Source organism: Sander vitreus, unplaced genomic scaffold, assembly GCF_031162955.1.
Source record: "Sander vitreus isolate 19-12246 unplaced genomic scaffold, sanVit1 ctg335_0, whole genome shotgun sequence".
NCBI classification, from domain to species: domain Eukaryota; kingdom Metazoa; phylum Chordata; class Actinopteri; order Perciformes; family Percidae; genus Sander; species Sander vitreus.
The window spans coordinates 1-19,367 of NW_027595477.1; the positions used below are offsets into that span (position 1 = coordinate 1).

At 39.5% G+C, this 19,367-nt stretch overlaps 1 protein-coding gene across 1 annotated transcript in view; it reads right to left on the reverse strand.

Moving 5' to 3' along the window:
• Nucleotides 1-2,060: 2,060 nt before the first annotated feature.
• LOC144513752 (low-density lipoprotein receptor-related protein 1B-like) overlaps nt 2,061-19,367 on the reverse strand; it is a gene marked incomplete at both ends in the record, with an annotated part of 113,161 nt that continues 95,854 nt past the window's right edge. The window contains 9 exons of the mRNA XM_078244928.1: nt 2,061-2,210; nt 6,368-6,462; nt 6,771-6,945; nt 7,300-7,527; nt 7,715-7,846; nt 11,281-11,525; nt 11,860-12,024; nt 17,452-17,656; nt 18,343-18,540. Coding sequence (XP_078101054.1) covers nt 2,061-2,210; nt 6,368-6,462; nt 6,771-6,945; nt 7,300-7,527; nt 7,715-7,846; nt 11,281-11,525; nt 11,860-12,024; nt 17,452-17,656; nt 18,343-18,540 — 1,593 coding nt within the window. The remainder of the gene's footprint in view (nt 2,211-6,367; nt 6,463-6,770; nt 6,946-7,299; nt 7,528-7,714; nt 7,847-11,280; nt 11,526-11,859; nt 12,025-17,451; nt 17,657-18,342; nt 18,541-19,367) is intronic.

Below are 19,367 nucleotides of genomic sequence, written 5' to 3' on the forward strand. Positions count from 1 at the left end.
GACGACTGCAGTTTCAACCTGCGACCTTTTATACCGCCCTTGTCCCCTCTTTCTCTCCCCTCTCATGTCTAAGCTGTCCTGTCACAAATAAAGGCCTAACATGCCAAAAAAAATCTTTGAAAGAGAAAAGATCTCATAAAAAAGTATTAAATACACTCTCATGCTCGCATAAATCCAAATGTAATAGCACAAATCCTCTAGATTACCATCTTCTATATATATATATAGTAATTCATTACCATGCGACAAATATACTGTTGAACCACTGTGAAATGTCTCTATTTACCAAAGTATTATAACAGCACAGTACAGTGCTGTTCATTCTACCATTCAAAACAATTTCCACAACATAACAAAATGTCATTAATTGTGATTGATGGAGACTCGCAAACATTATTTCACTGTTTTGCTGTACCTGCTACTGTGCAGGAACTAAGCCATTAGTCTATGTCACCTCCAGTTTTATCTCCAATTCATGAAAGGCAATAATAAGGTCTCCATATAAGATACAGTCCTCCATAGTCAGTGTACTGTAAGAAATGTCTATATAAATGAACCAAAAAGATGTGGCCTGGAGTTGCAGACTGCTAACAGCTAACAAAACTTGATTCCATTCTGCAACTGCTGTTATTCTGCAACAGTGTGTTTATGCTCTCAGCACATCCCAGTCACACATGAAATAGAGGCCTGCTATGATTAATAACAAGCTTCAAGAACACAAACTATCACCCTGACAACAGTCTTGCATTTATTTTTTTCCTTAAAAAAAAAAATTAAACTTTGGTCCAGATATAAACACACACACACATACACACACACACACACACCTCTGTTCAGTATGTGGGCTTCCTTCTCAGTACCAATCTTGGCAAGGAAAATGCATTTGCATCCCTGGGAAGCTTCCCAGTTGTCAAGATTGCAGCAGGGTGGAAGTGAGACAATTTAAAATTCTAATTCTGATTAGAGATGGTCCGATAACATTTTTTGCTTCCTGATACCGATTCCGATACCTGAACTTGCGTATCGGCCGATACCGAGTACCGATCCAATACCAGTGTGTCATATATTTTATTATGTTTTAACAGCTGTATACTACTATCCCTGTATGGATGATATGATGTATAACAGCTGTATACTACTATCCCTGTATGGATGATATGATGTATAACAGCTGTATACTACTATCCCTGTATGGATGTGATATGATTTCTATCTTTGTTGTCAGTCTGGCTCAGGTTAAACGCTTTCTGAAACATGAACAATGAACGCCCCAGAACTTTCTTTTATTATGCAGTTTGACAATCAGTTATAACGGAAAAACAACATAAATAAACTACTAGATTTTCTTTAGGGCTTTATTACGTGGTATTCAGCGAGTGTCATTGAGAATGATGTCACAGCAGTTTCACTGTGCCGCTATGGCAATCAGATGAAAATCCCACCTACACTAAGGAGGTACTATCCTCAGTGGAAAACAAGATAGAAAAAAGGACCAGGTACCAAAAGTGAGATGAGATGAGCCGAGCCTAACCATTACTCTATAATATAATGGCAGGGCTTGTGCGTTTCTGTTAACACTGACATATGGTGTTAATTGTAAGCCTGTAGGTTTTTAAAAAACAAACAAGGAAAAGCTAAAAAAAAAAAAAAAGTTACAAGCCAGACCTTGTGAGCTAAAGACTGTTGTAATGTGAGCTACAGGTACAATTTCTTTCCAGCACATGCTGACTAAGATTTCAGGAGATTTTTAAATGAACCTATGAGTTGATGGATGATGTGACACATTGGATTCAGCACGGATACCCAGAATTAACACATAATGAACATCCCCCTCCCTTTTCATTACGAAAGGGGTGAGAAAATCAATCATCAATCACTGCTGCACTGTGTTTTAATTATCTAATGCCCCTGCTACTTCACACAAAGACAAACACAACTGTTGCGAGGGCTGGCTAAATAGCTCTATTCTACAGCCACTTAACTGGTTAAACATGTAATCCCTCCACACTCTGATTAATCCTCAATGGCAATCTGATGCACTCGTGACAAGCTCCACTTACCCATCACAGCCAGAGCTGTGCCTTTGGCTAACTCCCTCTTCAGATTCTCCAGCACTTCCAGCCCATTGCCGTCCAGATTGCACCTGTTGATAGTGCCATTGGCCGAGCTTATCCAGTACAACTTGTTGGCAGTGTAGTCTATTGAGAGACCTGCGAGGACACGTGAAGAGAGGACACCAAGTTAGCACTCACTGTGCTACGATTCCGGTGGCGAACAAAAGCAGAACATTAATGGACATAAAAAAAATTAAATAGATTAGAAAAAGTATTAAATGGATAACAAAATCATAAAATAGAAAATCAGCTACAAGAGTAGATTAGGCATGGTACATGAGTACACAGTAAACGAAGAAGATTACTACTGCACTGTATTAAGTTCCATCTGATAGGGAAATGACTATACTCAGTTACAGAACCTGACTGCTTTTGATATGCAGCACTTAAAAAGGTGCATCAGGAATGTACGTTTCCTTTTGACTATACGTTAACAGTATTGCAACAGTACATTTCACAACCTCTTTTACATTAACATTTACAATGTGTAGTTCCTATACATTTGGTTGAATGAGGGCTAATTGAAAGGTATGTGTGTTCACTGGCACATATTTGTGGGGGATGTCTTTATGAGTGCTCCAGCTGGCATGAAAAATTAACAAGAGTGAGACTGGCTGCTTTTAAATCCATTTCCTGGCTAGCATGATGGTTGTTCTTTGAATACCACTGTGAATGGTGGAAAATGAAAGCAATTTCAATTCGTGAATCTCTGGACAACTCACTGTCTCCCACCATGTGTTGGATTTATGTTTGGCAGATTCACAGTCACAATGCGTCATTAAAGGAGAATTCCGGCCAATTTTTACGTTAATCTTGATCGCTATAGCTACGCAAGTACTTTCGATAGAAAAAACCCTGACCCGAATCAGTGCAACCTGGAGTGCGGGTAACACGGAGAAGCTGCAGCTACGTACTACTAGCGTCCCCTGAGCTAAAACGGCAGTGGTCGGGGCAAGTTTTAGAGTGCCTTTGTGCATCTTAACAGACACAAAATGCAATTAATATGTCTGTGCCACATGAACAGGGCCCTTACGTGTCAACAAGATGTGTTTTCAACTCAGACATTGTTTAAATTCACCTACCCTGGTCCTTGTATCGATCCTGCCAGTAGTTAGCTTGCCCTGCTAGCTGATAGCCGTTAGCCATTAGCTGCTAGCTGCCGTCCAGTGAGTGTATTCAGACAGGCTTCTGTAATAATCATCCCAATAACAATCTACGGAGCGGTGGTGGTTTGGCTATGTCCTCCAGAGGACAGGTCATATCACGTCTTGAAGTGTATCCCCCCCTAAAATAAACAGTAGTGGGACCAGGGTAGGTGAATTTAAACAATGTCTGAGTTGAAAACGCATCTTGTTGACACGTAAGGGCCCTGTTCATGTGGCACAGACATATTAATTGCATTTTGTGTCTGTTAAGAGGCACAAAGGCACTCTAAAACCTGCCCCGACCACTGCCGTTTTAGCTCAGGGGACGCTTGTAGTACGAAGCTGCAGCTTCTCCGTGTTACCTGCACTGATTCGGGTCGGGGTTTTTTCTATCGAAAGTACTCGCGTAGCTATAGCGATCAAGATTAACATAAAAATTGGCCGGAATTCTCCTTTAATTTACGCTTGTCATCCGGTCTACCCCCATCATCATAAATGAAGCCAGTGAAATATGGGTGCACCATGCTATCCGTATTCCTGACAGGCCGAGGAGAATATAGAAATACAGTGAAGACAACGGTGCTGTTTGTGTGACAAAGTGGGAGTTTGACCTTGCGCTGTGTGACAACAGCTACTTGAAATGAAGAACAGTTGATTGTCTTTGCTCAATCGAGCTGCAATCGTCCTCTTAAGTATGCATCATGCTGGGATAGGGTTTACACTCAAAAAGTAATTGAGTATAATAATAGAAACAATCTCATGAGCATGTAGAAAATGTTTAAAATTGGGCAGCAGTGACTATTCTGTCAGTGATTATGCTCTCAGTAGGAATCAATGTTGTGCATGCTAGGCAAGACTGCTATGTAAAAATATACCTATCATATCAGCAAAAAGGACTAAGTTGTCAGAAAAAGCCTCCCATATCTACATCCTAAGATGCTGTACATTTGCCTTTAACCATTTTACCTAATGTCAGATATGGATGCTGGTGGAAATTCAGGCCCCCAAAAATGCAATGACACAGAAACAGACAACAAACATCTTACAGCGCCCACTTCCCTTGCTGTCAGTGCATCACTGCAGACTCCTGCACATTTCAGACTGCCAGTTAGACATGTAAAGGCTGATCCTACTCTACAGCTGCTTGAAAGGAGTTTGTGTGGACACAGTAGCACATAGTCGTTTTCTCTTCTTGCCTCTCTCTTTTTTATTGTTAATTTACATTAATCAACAATGATTGATTTACATGAATCAACAATTTGATTGCTTATTTCAGTTATAGCTACTCATGTATGGTGTTTTGAGTGAACTGACAATGCTACAAAGTTAACATATAGGCACTAATGTTCTAAATACCCGATGTAACAAAAATATTGAATAGCTGGAAAATAGTATCAACCACAGACTTCGTTCAATGATTTAGACAGGATTACACAACATCTTATATAGACAAATATCTAATCCAGAGAAAACTGGATTCTACAGAACTGGATCAGTTGCTTTGCTTGTCCCTTTGGCTCAAAGCATCACACATCAGTCAAAATGGCACGCGTCTGCTGTGTGCATGCATGCAGTTGGTAGGCATACACTCAGGGACTAGAAAACCTACCCTTTCAGAAGAATTGATCCGTTTCTATTTGCACATATGTCAATACAAAATGAAACAAACAACAGCCCCTCGACATCCACGAGTGCTTTGAAAGATGAACACAAGAACTCTTCATGCACTGTGGAAGGCAGCCCTTAGCAGATGGATGTGGGCTTGAGCAACATGCAGTCCAAGGTAAACCATTAACATTTCAAATAAATTGTATGGTACAACCACCAATTTTGGATGTGACAATGTGCCATGATGGATCCTTTCACTCTATATATGCAGATTGGTGTCTTGAAGAGAACATATAGAAAAACCAGGTTTATTCATTCATAGCTATCATGTTCCCCTAATTGGATATATACTTTCTTTTGTGATGATTCCAGTATAGTTCAAGATTTGTCCAAGTCTGGTTCAATGATCATACAGAAGAAATCACATCAAGGTTGTGGCCATTATAATCTTTTATAGCAATCCATGAAATGAACCCCCATGGAAGTATACAGTACAGAATATATAAGATAAAGAAGCAGGTATCCATCAACTCTGAAAGTTGTGTGAACCACTGATGTCTGCCGGGTTGGCTTTCAACACGGGGAAGCTATCAGCAGTAACTTTTTTTTAGTTACTGTTGTTGTTACTAGTTGTTTTTTTTTCTTTGCTGCAAACTGATTTGAAAGTATGTTATTTATTTAGGAATCAATTTAGTGAAGGTTACAAGTGAACGCAGGTAACATGTTTTTCCAGTTTAGCCTTGTGTTAGTGTGCTAGTGACTTTCTTTGACATCGCCAATTGAGATAGCATCACCACTGAGGAGGTGGGTGATCTGTCTGATTCTTGTCGACATTCTCGAAACGGAGAAAGTCTCAGCAGGCAGAACATTTTATTTGCAACAGTCCGCGCATGTACATGCATTGAAATAAATTGATTATAAAACAGATTAAGGCAAACTGAGATTATTACAACGTTCATGTAAACACCTTTATCAGGTTACCTTTGTCAAATTAGGGTTGAAATAGGAGAATTACTCCCGATGAATTTGGAATGAATTGAACATAGATACAAAGTGGTGCATGCAGCAGCACAGCTGTTGATGCTGGAACATTTTAATTGAATTAAATTACAATAAATTGAATCCATAGCCAAAGATTACTGACAAATTCCCTCAATTGCTGTCTTGTTTTGTGGTGATAAAATGTTTGCAATGACCTACCACACATTCTTCCAGACAGTCGCCCAGTAATCAAACAAATCAAGTGCATTTGGATTATTGGAGAAACAGAGTTACTGCAAACCTTGTAAATGCTTTAATTTGGTCATGTATTCATAACATTTCAAATCAGATTATAGCATGAATGTAAACATACTGAGTTTATGTAAACTGAACAAACAGAACTTGCAAGAACAAATAAGAATAAATGTCATTTCACAAACGTAAAAAAAAAAACTAACTTTAAAGTGGAGCTGAGAAGGAGGTCTAACTCAGTATGCTCTCTAAGGCTCTCATACTGACCTACAGGATCCCTCTGATTCTGGTGGAGGACCTTGCTGTTACTCCCGTCCATGTTGGCCATGTTAATGGTGTTGCCATCTGTCCAATAGATTTTTCTGTGTGGGAATGTGTGAGGTGAATACTTAGTGGTCGCGTTAGGCAGAAAATATAACAAGGTTTACAACATAGTCAATGGATGTTACAGTGTTATTAATTGAATATGGAATGTAAGCCAATACATTTTGTTCCACCGCACAACCTTGCAAAGATCTGCGTGGACATTTCAAGCTTGTAAAACATGTTCTCTTTGTAACAACACAGCTTTGATCCCTCGTTCAGGTGGAGGTCCACAGTCAGGTGTTCTGATACTATGCATTGAAGGTGAGGTACTAATGAAGTGCACAGACTGCTCTAATCTACTTACCCCTTGGCGGGGTGCACTACAAGGCACCTTGGCTTATCAATGCCGTGGATGATGGAGGTCTTCAGGGAGCCATCAAAGCGAGCCACATTGATTTGCGACTCGTCATTTTCGGAGCTGAGCCAGTATAAGTTCCTGGAAAGCCAGTCTAAAGCCAGACCGCGGCAGTTCACTACGTCTGTCAGGGAGAGCAGGAAAAAAAAACTGTCACGCCCCGTGTGCTTTACAAAACTAAAATGTAAATAAGCTCAGGCTACATCAAACATAAGCAAAATTAAGGTCTACATGCTGCCCACAAGAACGGACTGAAGGGAACTGTGCATTATAGGGTGTTTGGGGTTTGGGGTGAAAGTGTCTATGTTTACTGTATGTGTATGTATGTATGTATGTATATCTAACAGTATTGCATTCCACTCTAGCAACAAGAGTATTGTGTACCTATTAATCAATATTAGTTGGTACACACATTCACTGTAGTACATATACGCCACTTTGACTCTGTATTTCGCAAGGATGTCTAGAATGCACCCACCTGCAGAAATGATAGTCTCTAGCTGGGTGCCATTGATGAATGCTCGTTTAATGGTTTGGGTTTTGATGTCAGCCCAGTAGATCCTCTCCTCCTGGGCATCATAGTCCACTACTGTGACATCGTCAATGTCTGGCACTGTTAGCGGCGTCATGACATTCATATAAGGGTTGTCAATGTCCACACCACGGATTTCAGACCGCCGCACATACAGGAGGAATCTTTTCAATGCTGGTGAGATGATTAGGAAATCAATCATTGCATTCTGTCAGATGCAGGTGAGAGTGTGATAATAACAGCCTGGTGTAAAAACTGATGTCAATCAAAAATGAAATTCATAAGTAAAGCAAGACACCTGTCCTGTTCAAGCTTATAATATAAGGAGAATGCATGGAAAATGTGGAAGGTGTGTTCTCACCAAAGCAGGATTGTTTGTTGGGTGAAAGCTTCATAAGATGCGGACAGGTGCAGGACGCAACACGGTTGTAATTGATGAGACACAGATGTGAACAGGGACCACGTCCATCATTCTCTTCACATGGGTTCGAGGCTGAAAGAGGAACAGAGCATGAGCAACACTTAGCATGAGAATTTGAGATGGCAATCAAAAGAGATAGGCCAGGATGAATTCTGCATATGAATAGGACTGACTAACTGCCTTTGCAACATGACATTTACAGGCCTGTCTGATTGTGCCACTGACATAATTTGAAACTGACAAAAAAAGCATTGCTGAAAACAACTATAATTATGATATTGTTCTTGCTTTATAATAGCAAAAAAGAAAATGCAGCTTGAAAGCATGACAGTTCTTAAAAGAAATATGAAAACCCTGGCATTAATTGAAAACAAACGTCATACTCTGTAAGACAAATGGCACAAAGATATGTTGAATGTTTAAAAAGAAAATGTTGGGTTTGGAACAGTTATGTGGAGTTTGATTGATGTTCACTCGTGTTATTGGGTTAGAGTTTGGTCTCTTGTGGAATTGTCTCTCAAGAGGTTACGAGACGTGGAAATACATTATGAAATATAAAAAGATAGTTTCTATTGTTTACTCTTTGTCAATCCTCAGGAATTAATGGTGACATTATCTTGGTTAGCGGTTACTGTAGGGGAGCAGGATATCCCTTTTAAAACCTTAAGCTGCTGACAGTGTTCTACGAGACAAGCACAGAAAGCTGAATTTCAACAGCTTTAAAGTGAACAGTGATCTTATAGGAGTGTGTTTTCAAAACAAAAAAGCAACTCTGTCTCTGCGAGATGGAAACAAGGGAGATATCGCAACAGAGCTGCATTCATCTGAATCATGCTCTAGAGGGATGATGGGCAGCAACAAAAAGGTAAGGTGTTAGTTGCTCTAAACTGTCAAATGTATTTGCAACAAATACATGAAGAGATAAGCCCGCTGCTCTGCTAAGGCAGTGAAAATGGTGGTGGCTCTCCCTAAAAATAAATACAAATGAAGAAAAGTCATATTTAGAGAAAGCCCAATGTAGTGATGTTACACTTTAGTAAGCATTTGCTTATTTCCACTGAGAGACCTATATTAGTTGTGCTTATTTGTTTCAAAGCTTCATATTCATATATCATATTTGTCAGGCTAATACTTCTGCTGACACAATTACAGTGTGGTTTGTCTGCCTGCAAATAACCATGTATGTTCTAATTGGCATATATATTGCATTGCTTATGTAAAGCTTTGCACACATTGAGAATAACAATTATGATGTAGCTAAAAAGATCTAACTGGATTAGCCTCAGCCACACCTCTTTATCTCCCTCATTCACTAAAGGAAACAAGGTGGAAACAATGAGTAAAGGGGAAGGGTATTTACTAGTAGTGCTACTAGTAATATTAAAGACTCCATAGTGCCAATATGTGTAGAAAATGACACACTAATTCCATGCTACTAGTCGTAGCATGGACTCAGAATTGCACCCAACAGCTGAAAAGAGACTCTTTAAATTCTGTTTAAAATGGTATAATTAATTAATTATTATTATTATTATTATTATTATAATAATAATAATGCTCCGTTATATAACTGTGAGGCCGTGGGACTGCCAATCTACCTCCTAATTTGCAAACTCTTGTTACATATTCTAATGTTAAAACTCAGCGTTGCCTTTCAGGTGACACCTAGTGTAAGTACAGGCTGTTGATGGCTCCAGTGGAGCTCCACTGTGGCACCTGCTGAATGGCTCCTGAGACCAGCCGCATATTGGTGTTCTCCCTCCTTCCTCCAATCCTTCCCTTTCTTTTTTTCTGGTCCAGATGTTCGTGGTCTAATGGAGCATCACATCTGTAGGCTTTGGTTCTGGTTAGAGTGGATAAAAGCCAGCTCCCACAACCCCACACCCCCTGTTGAGCTTCTTTTTTGTTTTTAAATAGGATTAGGCACGCTTACTGTCTTCTTTGCTAAAGAACTCCCATTTGCTCACACTTATCTATGGTGAACAGTCATGAGAATGCAGATACAGGAAGGAAACAAGTAAATTAACTCGTGACACACTGGAGAAGCAGAGGAATCACTGAATAGATGTAAACCCGATTACCACCAATGCCCATTTAAGAATGGGGGCTTACATATGAGGAAAGCTGAGGCGGATACATTTGAAACTTGGCAATGCTGATAGAGACAGATCCGTCAATCAGGTGGTCCATAATCTGTTTTATTTTTGGAAGTTCTGCTTCACAAATCAAACATCAATTTCAAAACAACCCATTTTACAGAAAATAACCACAATAAAGTAAATTGAAAACAGATTTTATATTATTAATTTGAGCTTGGCAATATGTCTTGCAAGCTGATCTGCATATGCAATAAAGACTGGCTTACATATGTAGGCCTTCTGTCAGACAGCACATCACTTCACCATTTTGGGCGCAGAAACTTGGCTTACTTCCTCACAAAATTGATCACCTATTCCACTGTGACAGATACAGATTCAGAAACATTCACTGAAAAGAGATTGCCGGCAATATTAATGGAGTTTCAGAACTATTTCATATATTTCCTGTCACCACAGCACATTATTCACATTACTAATCGATTTGATAATTGGATATGCCACAATTATTCATTGGCAGCTGTGGTTCTTATTCTGTAGCCCTTTTCATTCACATTCAGTGAAGTAAAGAAGAAAAGGAAAACCTTAATATAGTGGTAAGCCAATTATAATAATTTGGATGGTGAGAAAAACCCATTGAGGGGTACCATTAACTCAAGCTAACTAATTCTCTGCATGAGTACCTTTTTCATTCAGACACATGCTCGTTGAATGACAGGCCATATGAAGGCAGAGGCAGAAGCTGAAATTAATAACATTATGCTGCTTTTCTTTTTCCTTTCACAACAGGAAAACTAAAAGGTGTTTTAAAAGATAATGTATCCTCAGTCAACATCCAGTATTACTGTAGGATTATAGCCAACTTCCATCTAAACCCTTTTTAGTGAGTGTAATATGATAGGATGTGATGAGTTTGCACTTTAAACCAATGAATAAGCAACCACGTTTTGTGCACAAGCCTGAATATGACATATCCAAAACAAAATGGTTTCTATTCTTGAACCTTTATAATTGCACCTATGATCTGAGTTTCTTTTGAATGGTAATTGTTTGAAGTTTACAATCAGAGGGTCAGACTAAGTCTAAATGATACTGAACAAAACGTGCAGAGGCACACACATGGTAAACATGTTTTACAGATATTAAGGTTTATGTTATGTTAATGTTTCGTGCTTTCAACAATGTATAGTTACAACTAGTTGCCATGCTTAATAAGGTAACACCCCCCCTTCAAAGTCTGCATTGATGGCAGTGCTTTAGGGGTTAAATGTCTCTGCTGCGCATATTCTAGGAGAGCAAACCTGTCAAATTAGTATATATAAAGCTGGTTCCAGCTAACATAGTGAAATGTCCCGTTTCTGGCAGTGTCTCATCCTCAACAGTAAAGCCAAAAAAAAAAACTGTTCTCACCTTGTGGCTGCCTGCTGGGGTGGAAGATCTGCAAGTCAAAAGGCTGAGCACTCGTCTTCTGGATGACTGTGACATTTTGTCCAGTCCACTTATTGGCTTTCGCTAAAGTGTTCGTCCTCCAGTCCGTCCAGTAGACATTGCCTCCAAAGAGAGACACAGCAAAGGGGTGGGACAGGTATTCATGGCCCCTGAGGATCTCAATGACCCCACTTCCATCATAGAGTGCAGAGAAAATGGCGTCGGAGCTGTTCAAAAGAGACCGACACAAAGGGCAAAATTGAAATGCTCTTCAAATGCATTGAGGTAGGCAGATCAAAGTATACCCCACCTGTCCACAGATGGAACTCTTAAATTGTTCAAGACCCACTTAAAACCAAATATGGCCATTGTACGATGTAGGATCTTTAAATATTACATGCCCTCCATTATTTAATGCCCACTAGGAGAATGGAGCTTCAAGTTAAATTTGATCCAGGCACTGCTGGTGAATCCGTTTCAGTATAAAATGTCATACATGTATTGAAAGATCTGAAAAGTGTGAATGCTTCTGCACACAAAGTGAAAACTCTAATGGTATACCGTGCATCTGTCCAAACAATCCTCTTTTCCAAATGATCCAGAGTCAGTCCATTAGGCCAGGCGCCGATTTCCATATCCTTAAACACAATGTGTCGAGCTCCTCCACTCATTGATGCAGCCTCGATTCGGGGGAAGGTAGCATCCCAGTCAGTCCAGAAGAGGATCCTTGGGACAGAAACCAAAGAGGCAACACTGATCGTTGGACAAACAACAATATATACAATGCACAATTTTTATTTTTTCAGAGAGCCACTAAAACGGGCTCTAAGACCTCATAAACATCTGGAAGCAATTCCTAAGCCATTTGCTCTTGTCAGTGTTATTATACTGCAAAACACAGTAATTGCATGCACAGTACAATGCTATTACTGTATGCATTAACACAGACAATAGTCTTGCATTGCCAGCGTCTCCTCCGCAATGGTGCCGCTGCGAAATAGCCTCGAGTAGGAACTTGTTTTGGTGGAACATGTGTACGTTCAAAGGTTGTTTTAGTCATGCAACAGAAAAATCAAATTGGACAGATAGTCTAGCTAGTTGTCTGGATTTACCCTGCAGAGATCTGTGGAGCAGTTAACCATAGTCCTCATGAATCAACCGGAGTTTAAAATGCCAACACAAAGATAGCGGAAGGTGACGGACATCCGGCCGAAAATTAGGTGACATCCGGCGGAATTTCCAGCGGCACCTAAACAATCCCGGAAATGAAACGCCATTGATATAGACTACAAAGACGGTGGCAGTGATGACTGTCCAAGAACAACACCAGCGATCCAGTGCAACCCTCAACATCTGCAACATGCCTTGAAATGGGAGGCCATCTGTTTTATTATGACTTTTTACAGCTCAATGAGGCCTGAAAATGAACACCATCATTGATGTGACCGTGGGCAGTATCCTGAGTCCTACTCTAACTCAGCAACATCGCCTCTGTCCTGCCTTGGTCCTCAAAGTCAGCTAGAATGAAGGGGAAAATGGGTGCTCAAGCTTAAATCACATCCTGACGACAACGAAACAGTGTTAGGAAGAAATATCCTTGCCCAGATCAATAGCCTTATTCACTAGATAAGGCATCCCTGATCGATGACCCACTCCTTTAAGTGAATTCAAGTAATTACATTAGAATTATTGCCCTGGAATGGAAATGCGCCTTTAGGCACCAAAAGCACACATTAATCCTACTCTGTACAACCATAAGAATGTAGTCATCCTCACAAATATGAAAGAGTACTATAGGGGAGAGTGCATGAGCAGATTACTCATTTCTTAAGAGTGTTAAATTGATTTTCGGAATGTCTGGGTTTTGCTTTAATCTGAAATATACTGGCCACAGTAAAGTACTAGCAACAACAGAGAAAATTGATTCAGTCTTTTTGTAAACGTGTACTTCCTTATATCATCTAAAAACATATTCTATTCAGTAGATAGGAAAATGAATGGGAAACAATCTCCCAACTGTGTTTCCAGCACTTAGAGAAAGTACATAACTACTTAAATTAATTACTTTGTCATAACTAAGTGATTAAATTACACCACTAATGTATTTAATGTGTATCTTAAACAAATATGTTTAAAAATATATCAAACTGGAAAGTACCTGAATTGACCAAAATGTACCGAATAAGTGATTTTTTTGAGCAAGCAACACACTTTGTTATAGTCAATAAACATAGTGCTATAATAAGTCACATATGGGGGGACATTGGAAGTGCAGCTGGTAAGATGATGAGTTGTGCTAAAAAGATTCCAAAAGGATGAACTGTTTGTGTTTTCTTTCTTTTTTGCCACAAAATAAAACCTGCCTACATGAGAAGAGGAGCAGGGCAGCAAGAGGCCTACCAGTTAGGTGGAAGATAGTTCTTCTTTTCAGAATTTTACAAAAATAGGAGTAAGTCTCAATTATTGCCGTTAGATCAAAGTATATCCAATATGCACAGTAAACCTGATACAACCTGTTGACATCATTACAAAACTGTGTTAAAAAACCTGTGCTTTAAAAACAATATTTGGCATTGCCTCAAACAAGATCAAAATACATACTATGTCTGACACACTATTAAGTACATGCCTGTAATAGCTTAAACAAAGACTAGGCTACAAACGTCTACTACTTGCACTGTTCATGATCACTCCACTAAATATTTTATATATAGTATATGTATATGTTACTAAATTTTATTTAATTTTATTTTGTTGTGTTCATATAGGCACTGGTTTTCTGCTCCCTGCTGAGTTAGCTGACCTGCTGAAAGACTGTTAAGCACATCCGACTACTGGCAGTGGTTATGGCACATTGCACTACGCTTCATTGTTAATCCTGAGCATTTAACCTGGTTATTGTGTGCGGTGTTATAAAAGCGCAGTGTACTGGAGACGAACATTACACTACAAAAAGACCGGTTTGTGAAAGATCTGAGTGTTTTTTTCAAAAAGAAACAGAATGAATGAGATGTTTGCTTACCTATTTACCTTTACCTTTGCTTACTTATGTAAAGTAAAATGTAAGTTATGATTTGGTTAGAAAATAAAAACCAAACTCATATTGAATTGTAAAGCATCGTACCTTTGCATCACGTTGAATTGCACTGAATCAAACTGCACTGCATCATAATGGGGGGGGGGGGGTGATCATATCGTATTGCATCGGCCTCAGAGCAGAGATGCACATCCCTAATAACAGATAGCATTGTGTATGTTGACAAGCTCTTGTTACATATTTACATTATAACTTATTACCATTTGTTTACAATTATTCCTAATTAATGCCAGATGCCGTTTATTACAATATCTAAAAAAGAACCATATGTTTTATGTTGTTATGCAACACTTGACTTCGCCAACAGATCTTTAAAAACTACTAACATTATGTTGACACCTATACGAATTTAATATTTGCAATAATAATAGCATTTAAGGGCTGACAATAATATTCTGTGGGATATTCAAACATGCACCAAGCCAACTTATTTGATCAATACATCAAAATAAACATATAATAGCACATAGATCACATAGATCAGTAAATCTTAAACTGCAAATAAGAGCAGACTTTGTGGTTTATTCTGATGTACCATGTTTAAAATACTGTCAGTGCTCTCCATCTGATCTGTCTGCCCCATAAATCAGCATCGGTCAGGGATTTTGCTGCACATGTGTTTTATCTGTGCCTTGCACAAGTCGATAGTGGATCGATGACTGCTCACATGAGGACATCATGATTCAGTTTATGATTCAGACTAAATTAACTTGACCATGATTTCCAAGAGTGTGAGACTAGTGTACTGATCCATGTGCTTGTGCTCTATAAAAACCCTGCCTACATATGTATTGTGTTTTGCTGCTTTTTTTTTTTCCCTTTCCAATTTTTATACAATGCACCATAACCAGTCCTGCACTATCTGAGATCGGAGAACTAAAACAGATTTAATACGCCGTGACTAACACTGAAATAAAATATCCCTACACACCCACTATAACATCTTACATAAATTGAAACAGTGAAATACTCGCAACTATTTTCAGTTAACCAAGACAAAATGCTTAACAATTATGAGGCATTTTAATGCGCTTCCCAAAAGGCTCAATAAAACCGTTCACTGCTCAGTAAATCTCATTAACAGATTAAAAAGTAAGACAAACATAAATAGTAAAAAAAAACACACACACAGACACACATAGAGATTAGAGAGCACCTCCCAAACACACAGGCAAACATACAATGCTTGCACGCTAAAATATGCTTCTTATTGTAAGGAGATAAACAAGTCAGTGTGTCATGATAACAAGAAAAAAAAGACATTATAACTAGAGATGTTCCGGTATCGGCTCCGATACTGCCTAAAACCTTGGTATCGGGAAGTACTGGAGTTATTACACCGATCCGATACCACGTAATAAAGCCCTAAAGAAAATCTAGTAGTTTATTTATGTTGTTTTTCCGTTATAACTGATTGTCAAACTGCATAATAAAAGAAAGTTCTGGGGCGTTCATTGTTCATGTTTCAGAAAGAGTTTAACCTGAGCCAGACTGACAAAGATAGAAATCATATCACATCCATACAGGGATAGTAGTATACAGCTGTTATACATCATATCATCCATACAGGGATAGTAGTATACAGCTGTTAAACATCATATCATCCATACAGGGATAGTAGTATACAGCTGTTATACATCATATCATCCATACAGGGATAGTAGTATACAGCTGTTAAAACATAATAAAATATATGACACACTGGTATTGGATCGGTACTCGGTATCGGCCGATACGCAAGTTCAGGTATCGGAATCGGTATCAGGAAGCAAAAAATGGTATCGGACCATCTTTAATTATAACATGACAAACATGTATGTTGTGTTAAGCCACCTAAAATATCTGCATCCTTAAAGCCCTGTCTCTGATGGGAGGACTCCCCACGTGAGTGTTTCTTCTTTAGGTAGTTCAGATTAATTTCAAAAGGATAGATCGACAAGTCCAAATTGTTCAACAGTCCAAAACAACATACACTATCAAAGCCTCCCAGGTGTGCTGCATCAGTGCCTATTATGAGCCTGTCGTCCATCAACCTCATTTAACAAATTAAAAAGCTTATCATAACACTTGTTCAGTCAGGACCACTCTCGTCATAGATATAACCATTTATTGCAACAAATGGAAATACAGTTATGCTTGGTGCTGATGCTGCGCTCTTAATGATGCTCCCTGGACCAGCCAAGCAGCATGCAAAACTAAAACAGGGAGCACAATGCAGAAACCCTCAATCAGTATACCAAATCAGGCCCCTAATCAAGACATTGAAAACCATTTTAACCGTTAAGTCATGTTAGGACTCTTAACTAGGAAGGTGGAGGCTGGGGTGGTGGAGGCAAAGCATTGTCAGCAGCAGCGAAGAAGAGAAGAGAGGCAGCGTCAGTGTAGCAGGGATCGGTGAGGAGAGAGACATATTTAAATGGACCACCTTGATGTGAGAATGGCTGTGATTGGTGTGTGACTGATAGAAATGATAATTCAATCAGAGTGTGTATGACGTGCCGTGTCTTGCATGAACTAACGCAATGCTTAGTTTATACCAAGAAAAACAAAAGTGTTAAAAATGTGCACTGTAATAGATGTTTTCAAGCTGAGCTTGTTAATTGGGCAAAGGACAGGTGGCCAGTCTACAAACACTCTCCCCATGCATCTCAGCAGGATAAACAACCTTGATTTTGAAATAGCCCTGAGGGGAATGATGCACAAATAAACAAAGCATATTTTGGGCTTTTCATTTAAATATCTTGCTTAAAATGTTTTAAAGAAAAACATTGTTTTTTTTGTTTGTTTTTTTCTTATAAGCTACATCAGTTGTCATTACTGGAATGGAACACACAGCATTGTAACTGAATGTATGTATGAATGTAACTGTATACCTGCTGTCCTAATGGACCTTAACATAGAAGACATATTCATACATCAAAGCAGATGTAGAAGGGAGAAATACAAGGAGGATGTAATTTTTTTTCTTGATGTAATTTTACTTTATTCCAATAATCTCAGGCAGGTAGCTGTGCTATCCATCAGGCTCTGTTTGTGAGAGTTAGTGAGTAACATACCCCTGCCCTGGGTCGAGAGCGATGGCCCGTGGATGCTCCATGCCTCCGGCAATCAGGGTGGTGCGCATATCTCCGTTAAGCTTGGCCACCTCAATCTGGTCCAGATTGCTGTCAATCCAGTACAGTTTGTCCGTAATCCAGTCCACAGCCAGGCCCTCTGGGGTGGCCAGACCGTGCTGCACGACCACCTCAATCCCTGTCACCCCTGAAACAATAACAACAACACGATAGTATGGCTATGTAGCTAGGGAGCAGCACTGGTGGTAGATGTGTCTTTACAGTGCTCAGTAAAACCTTCTCAAAAGGAAATGGGGGGGGGGGAAGTATTGAGGAAAGTTCTTCCATATAAAGAAGATTGCTTTCTTTCTACAGGGTTCCATTAAGCACGGTGAAAGGGTTTTCCCACAATATTTATAATCCAGCTGTTGATAATTATTATCAGATGCAGAGGCTTTTATATGTGTCTCACAAAAGGGTGGAATAGGTACAGCTAAGAGGTGATTTCTTCGGGTCTGCAGAGGGAAATAAAAGGAGCGCAGTAAATGTACTGCAAGCCACAAACATACGGAGCCAAGGAGAAGTTCTGATTGATCATTTTATGAGGGGAGATACTGTAATGCAACAGCTCAAGACTTCTGCTCCTGCAGTATTTTGTTAACTTTGGACAATCTGAGATAAATTTGCAGGGAGAGACAATATCAACTTACTGCATCAGACCTGAGTATGTGTAACGACAGTAGAGTAAAACAAAGCTCTATCATCGGCAGTGACTCATACTTCCATTACAGCTGCTGGAGCACATATGAGCAGGACGTTAGCCAATACATCACAGCAGTCTTTAGATAGTAAATGTTTGTGTACGTGGGTGTATGAACTTGTGCGTGCCCATACCGCCAGACTCGGAGAGCTTTCCTCTGTAGATCTTATCCTCCACCACATCTGTCCAGTAAAGGAGGCTGTGCTTAAAGTGGAAGTCTAGCGCAATGGTGTTCCTTAGCCCCGGCACCAGCAGGCTGTAGTCCCGCTTGTGAAGGTCTATTCGTCGTATCTCGTGCCGGATTGAGAAAATTATGAAAGCCTCAAAGGGGTCTGGCCAAAGAGAGAGAAAGGAAACAAGCCACCAAGGCTAGGGCTGAGAGATGTTTTGAGTAAATTGGTAATTGTTGTGCGACAAAATGTACATTGGATATTGTGAGAAAGTGTTTTGCACTGGCTAGTGAGCTGTGACGGCCCTCTTCTTCTTTAACTGGAGTGCGATGGGACTGTCTCAATGACATAATGACAATGACACAACTGAAATAAATATAATAAAATAAACATTTAACAATATACTACGAAAACCCCTCCTTAAAATCAACAATGGAATACTTATGGATGTTATTGCATTATAAGATAATCATAAACATTTGCCGGGGTTTCATCTACTAGTGCATTTTCAAGTCCACACACACACACACACACACACACACACGCGCGCGTTGATTTCGGTGGGGACGGTGGGTACGCGTACCTATCAGATTTCGTCATGAGTCATTTTGTACCCACCACTTTTTTTGAAAACCTCAAGCTCAATTTAGTTAAAAAAATAAAGTTCATAACACATAATTCTTGAGCGACAGATGCCAACAAATCCACAAAAATCTCTATCCCCACAGGGCAGGCACAGACACAGCCCTTCTGCTGCTGAGCTGGCTACACGCTTCTCTGTTCAAAACACTGCCTGTCTAATGCTTTTTGAAAACGTAAGGCTTTCTTCTTCATAAAACGTGTCGGACATCATCACATTTTTGTATACATTTTTATTCATTTACATTAGTAAGCTACAGGACAGCATCTTTCAAAACATGACCTGCGCGAAAGAGGAAAAAAAAAAGAATGCGTCTCTGTCCCCAACACACACACACACACACACACAC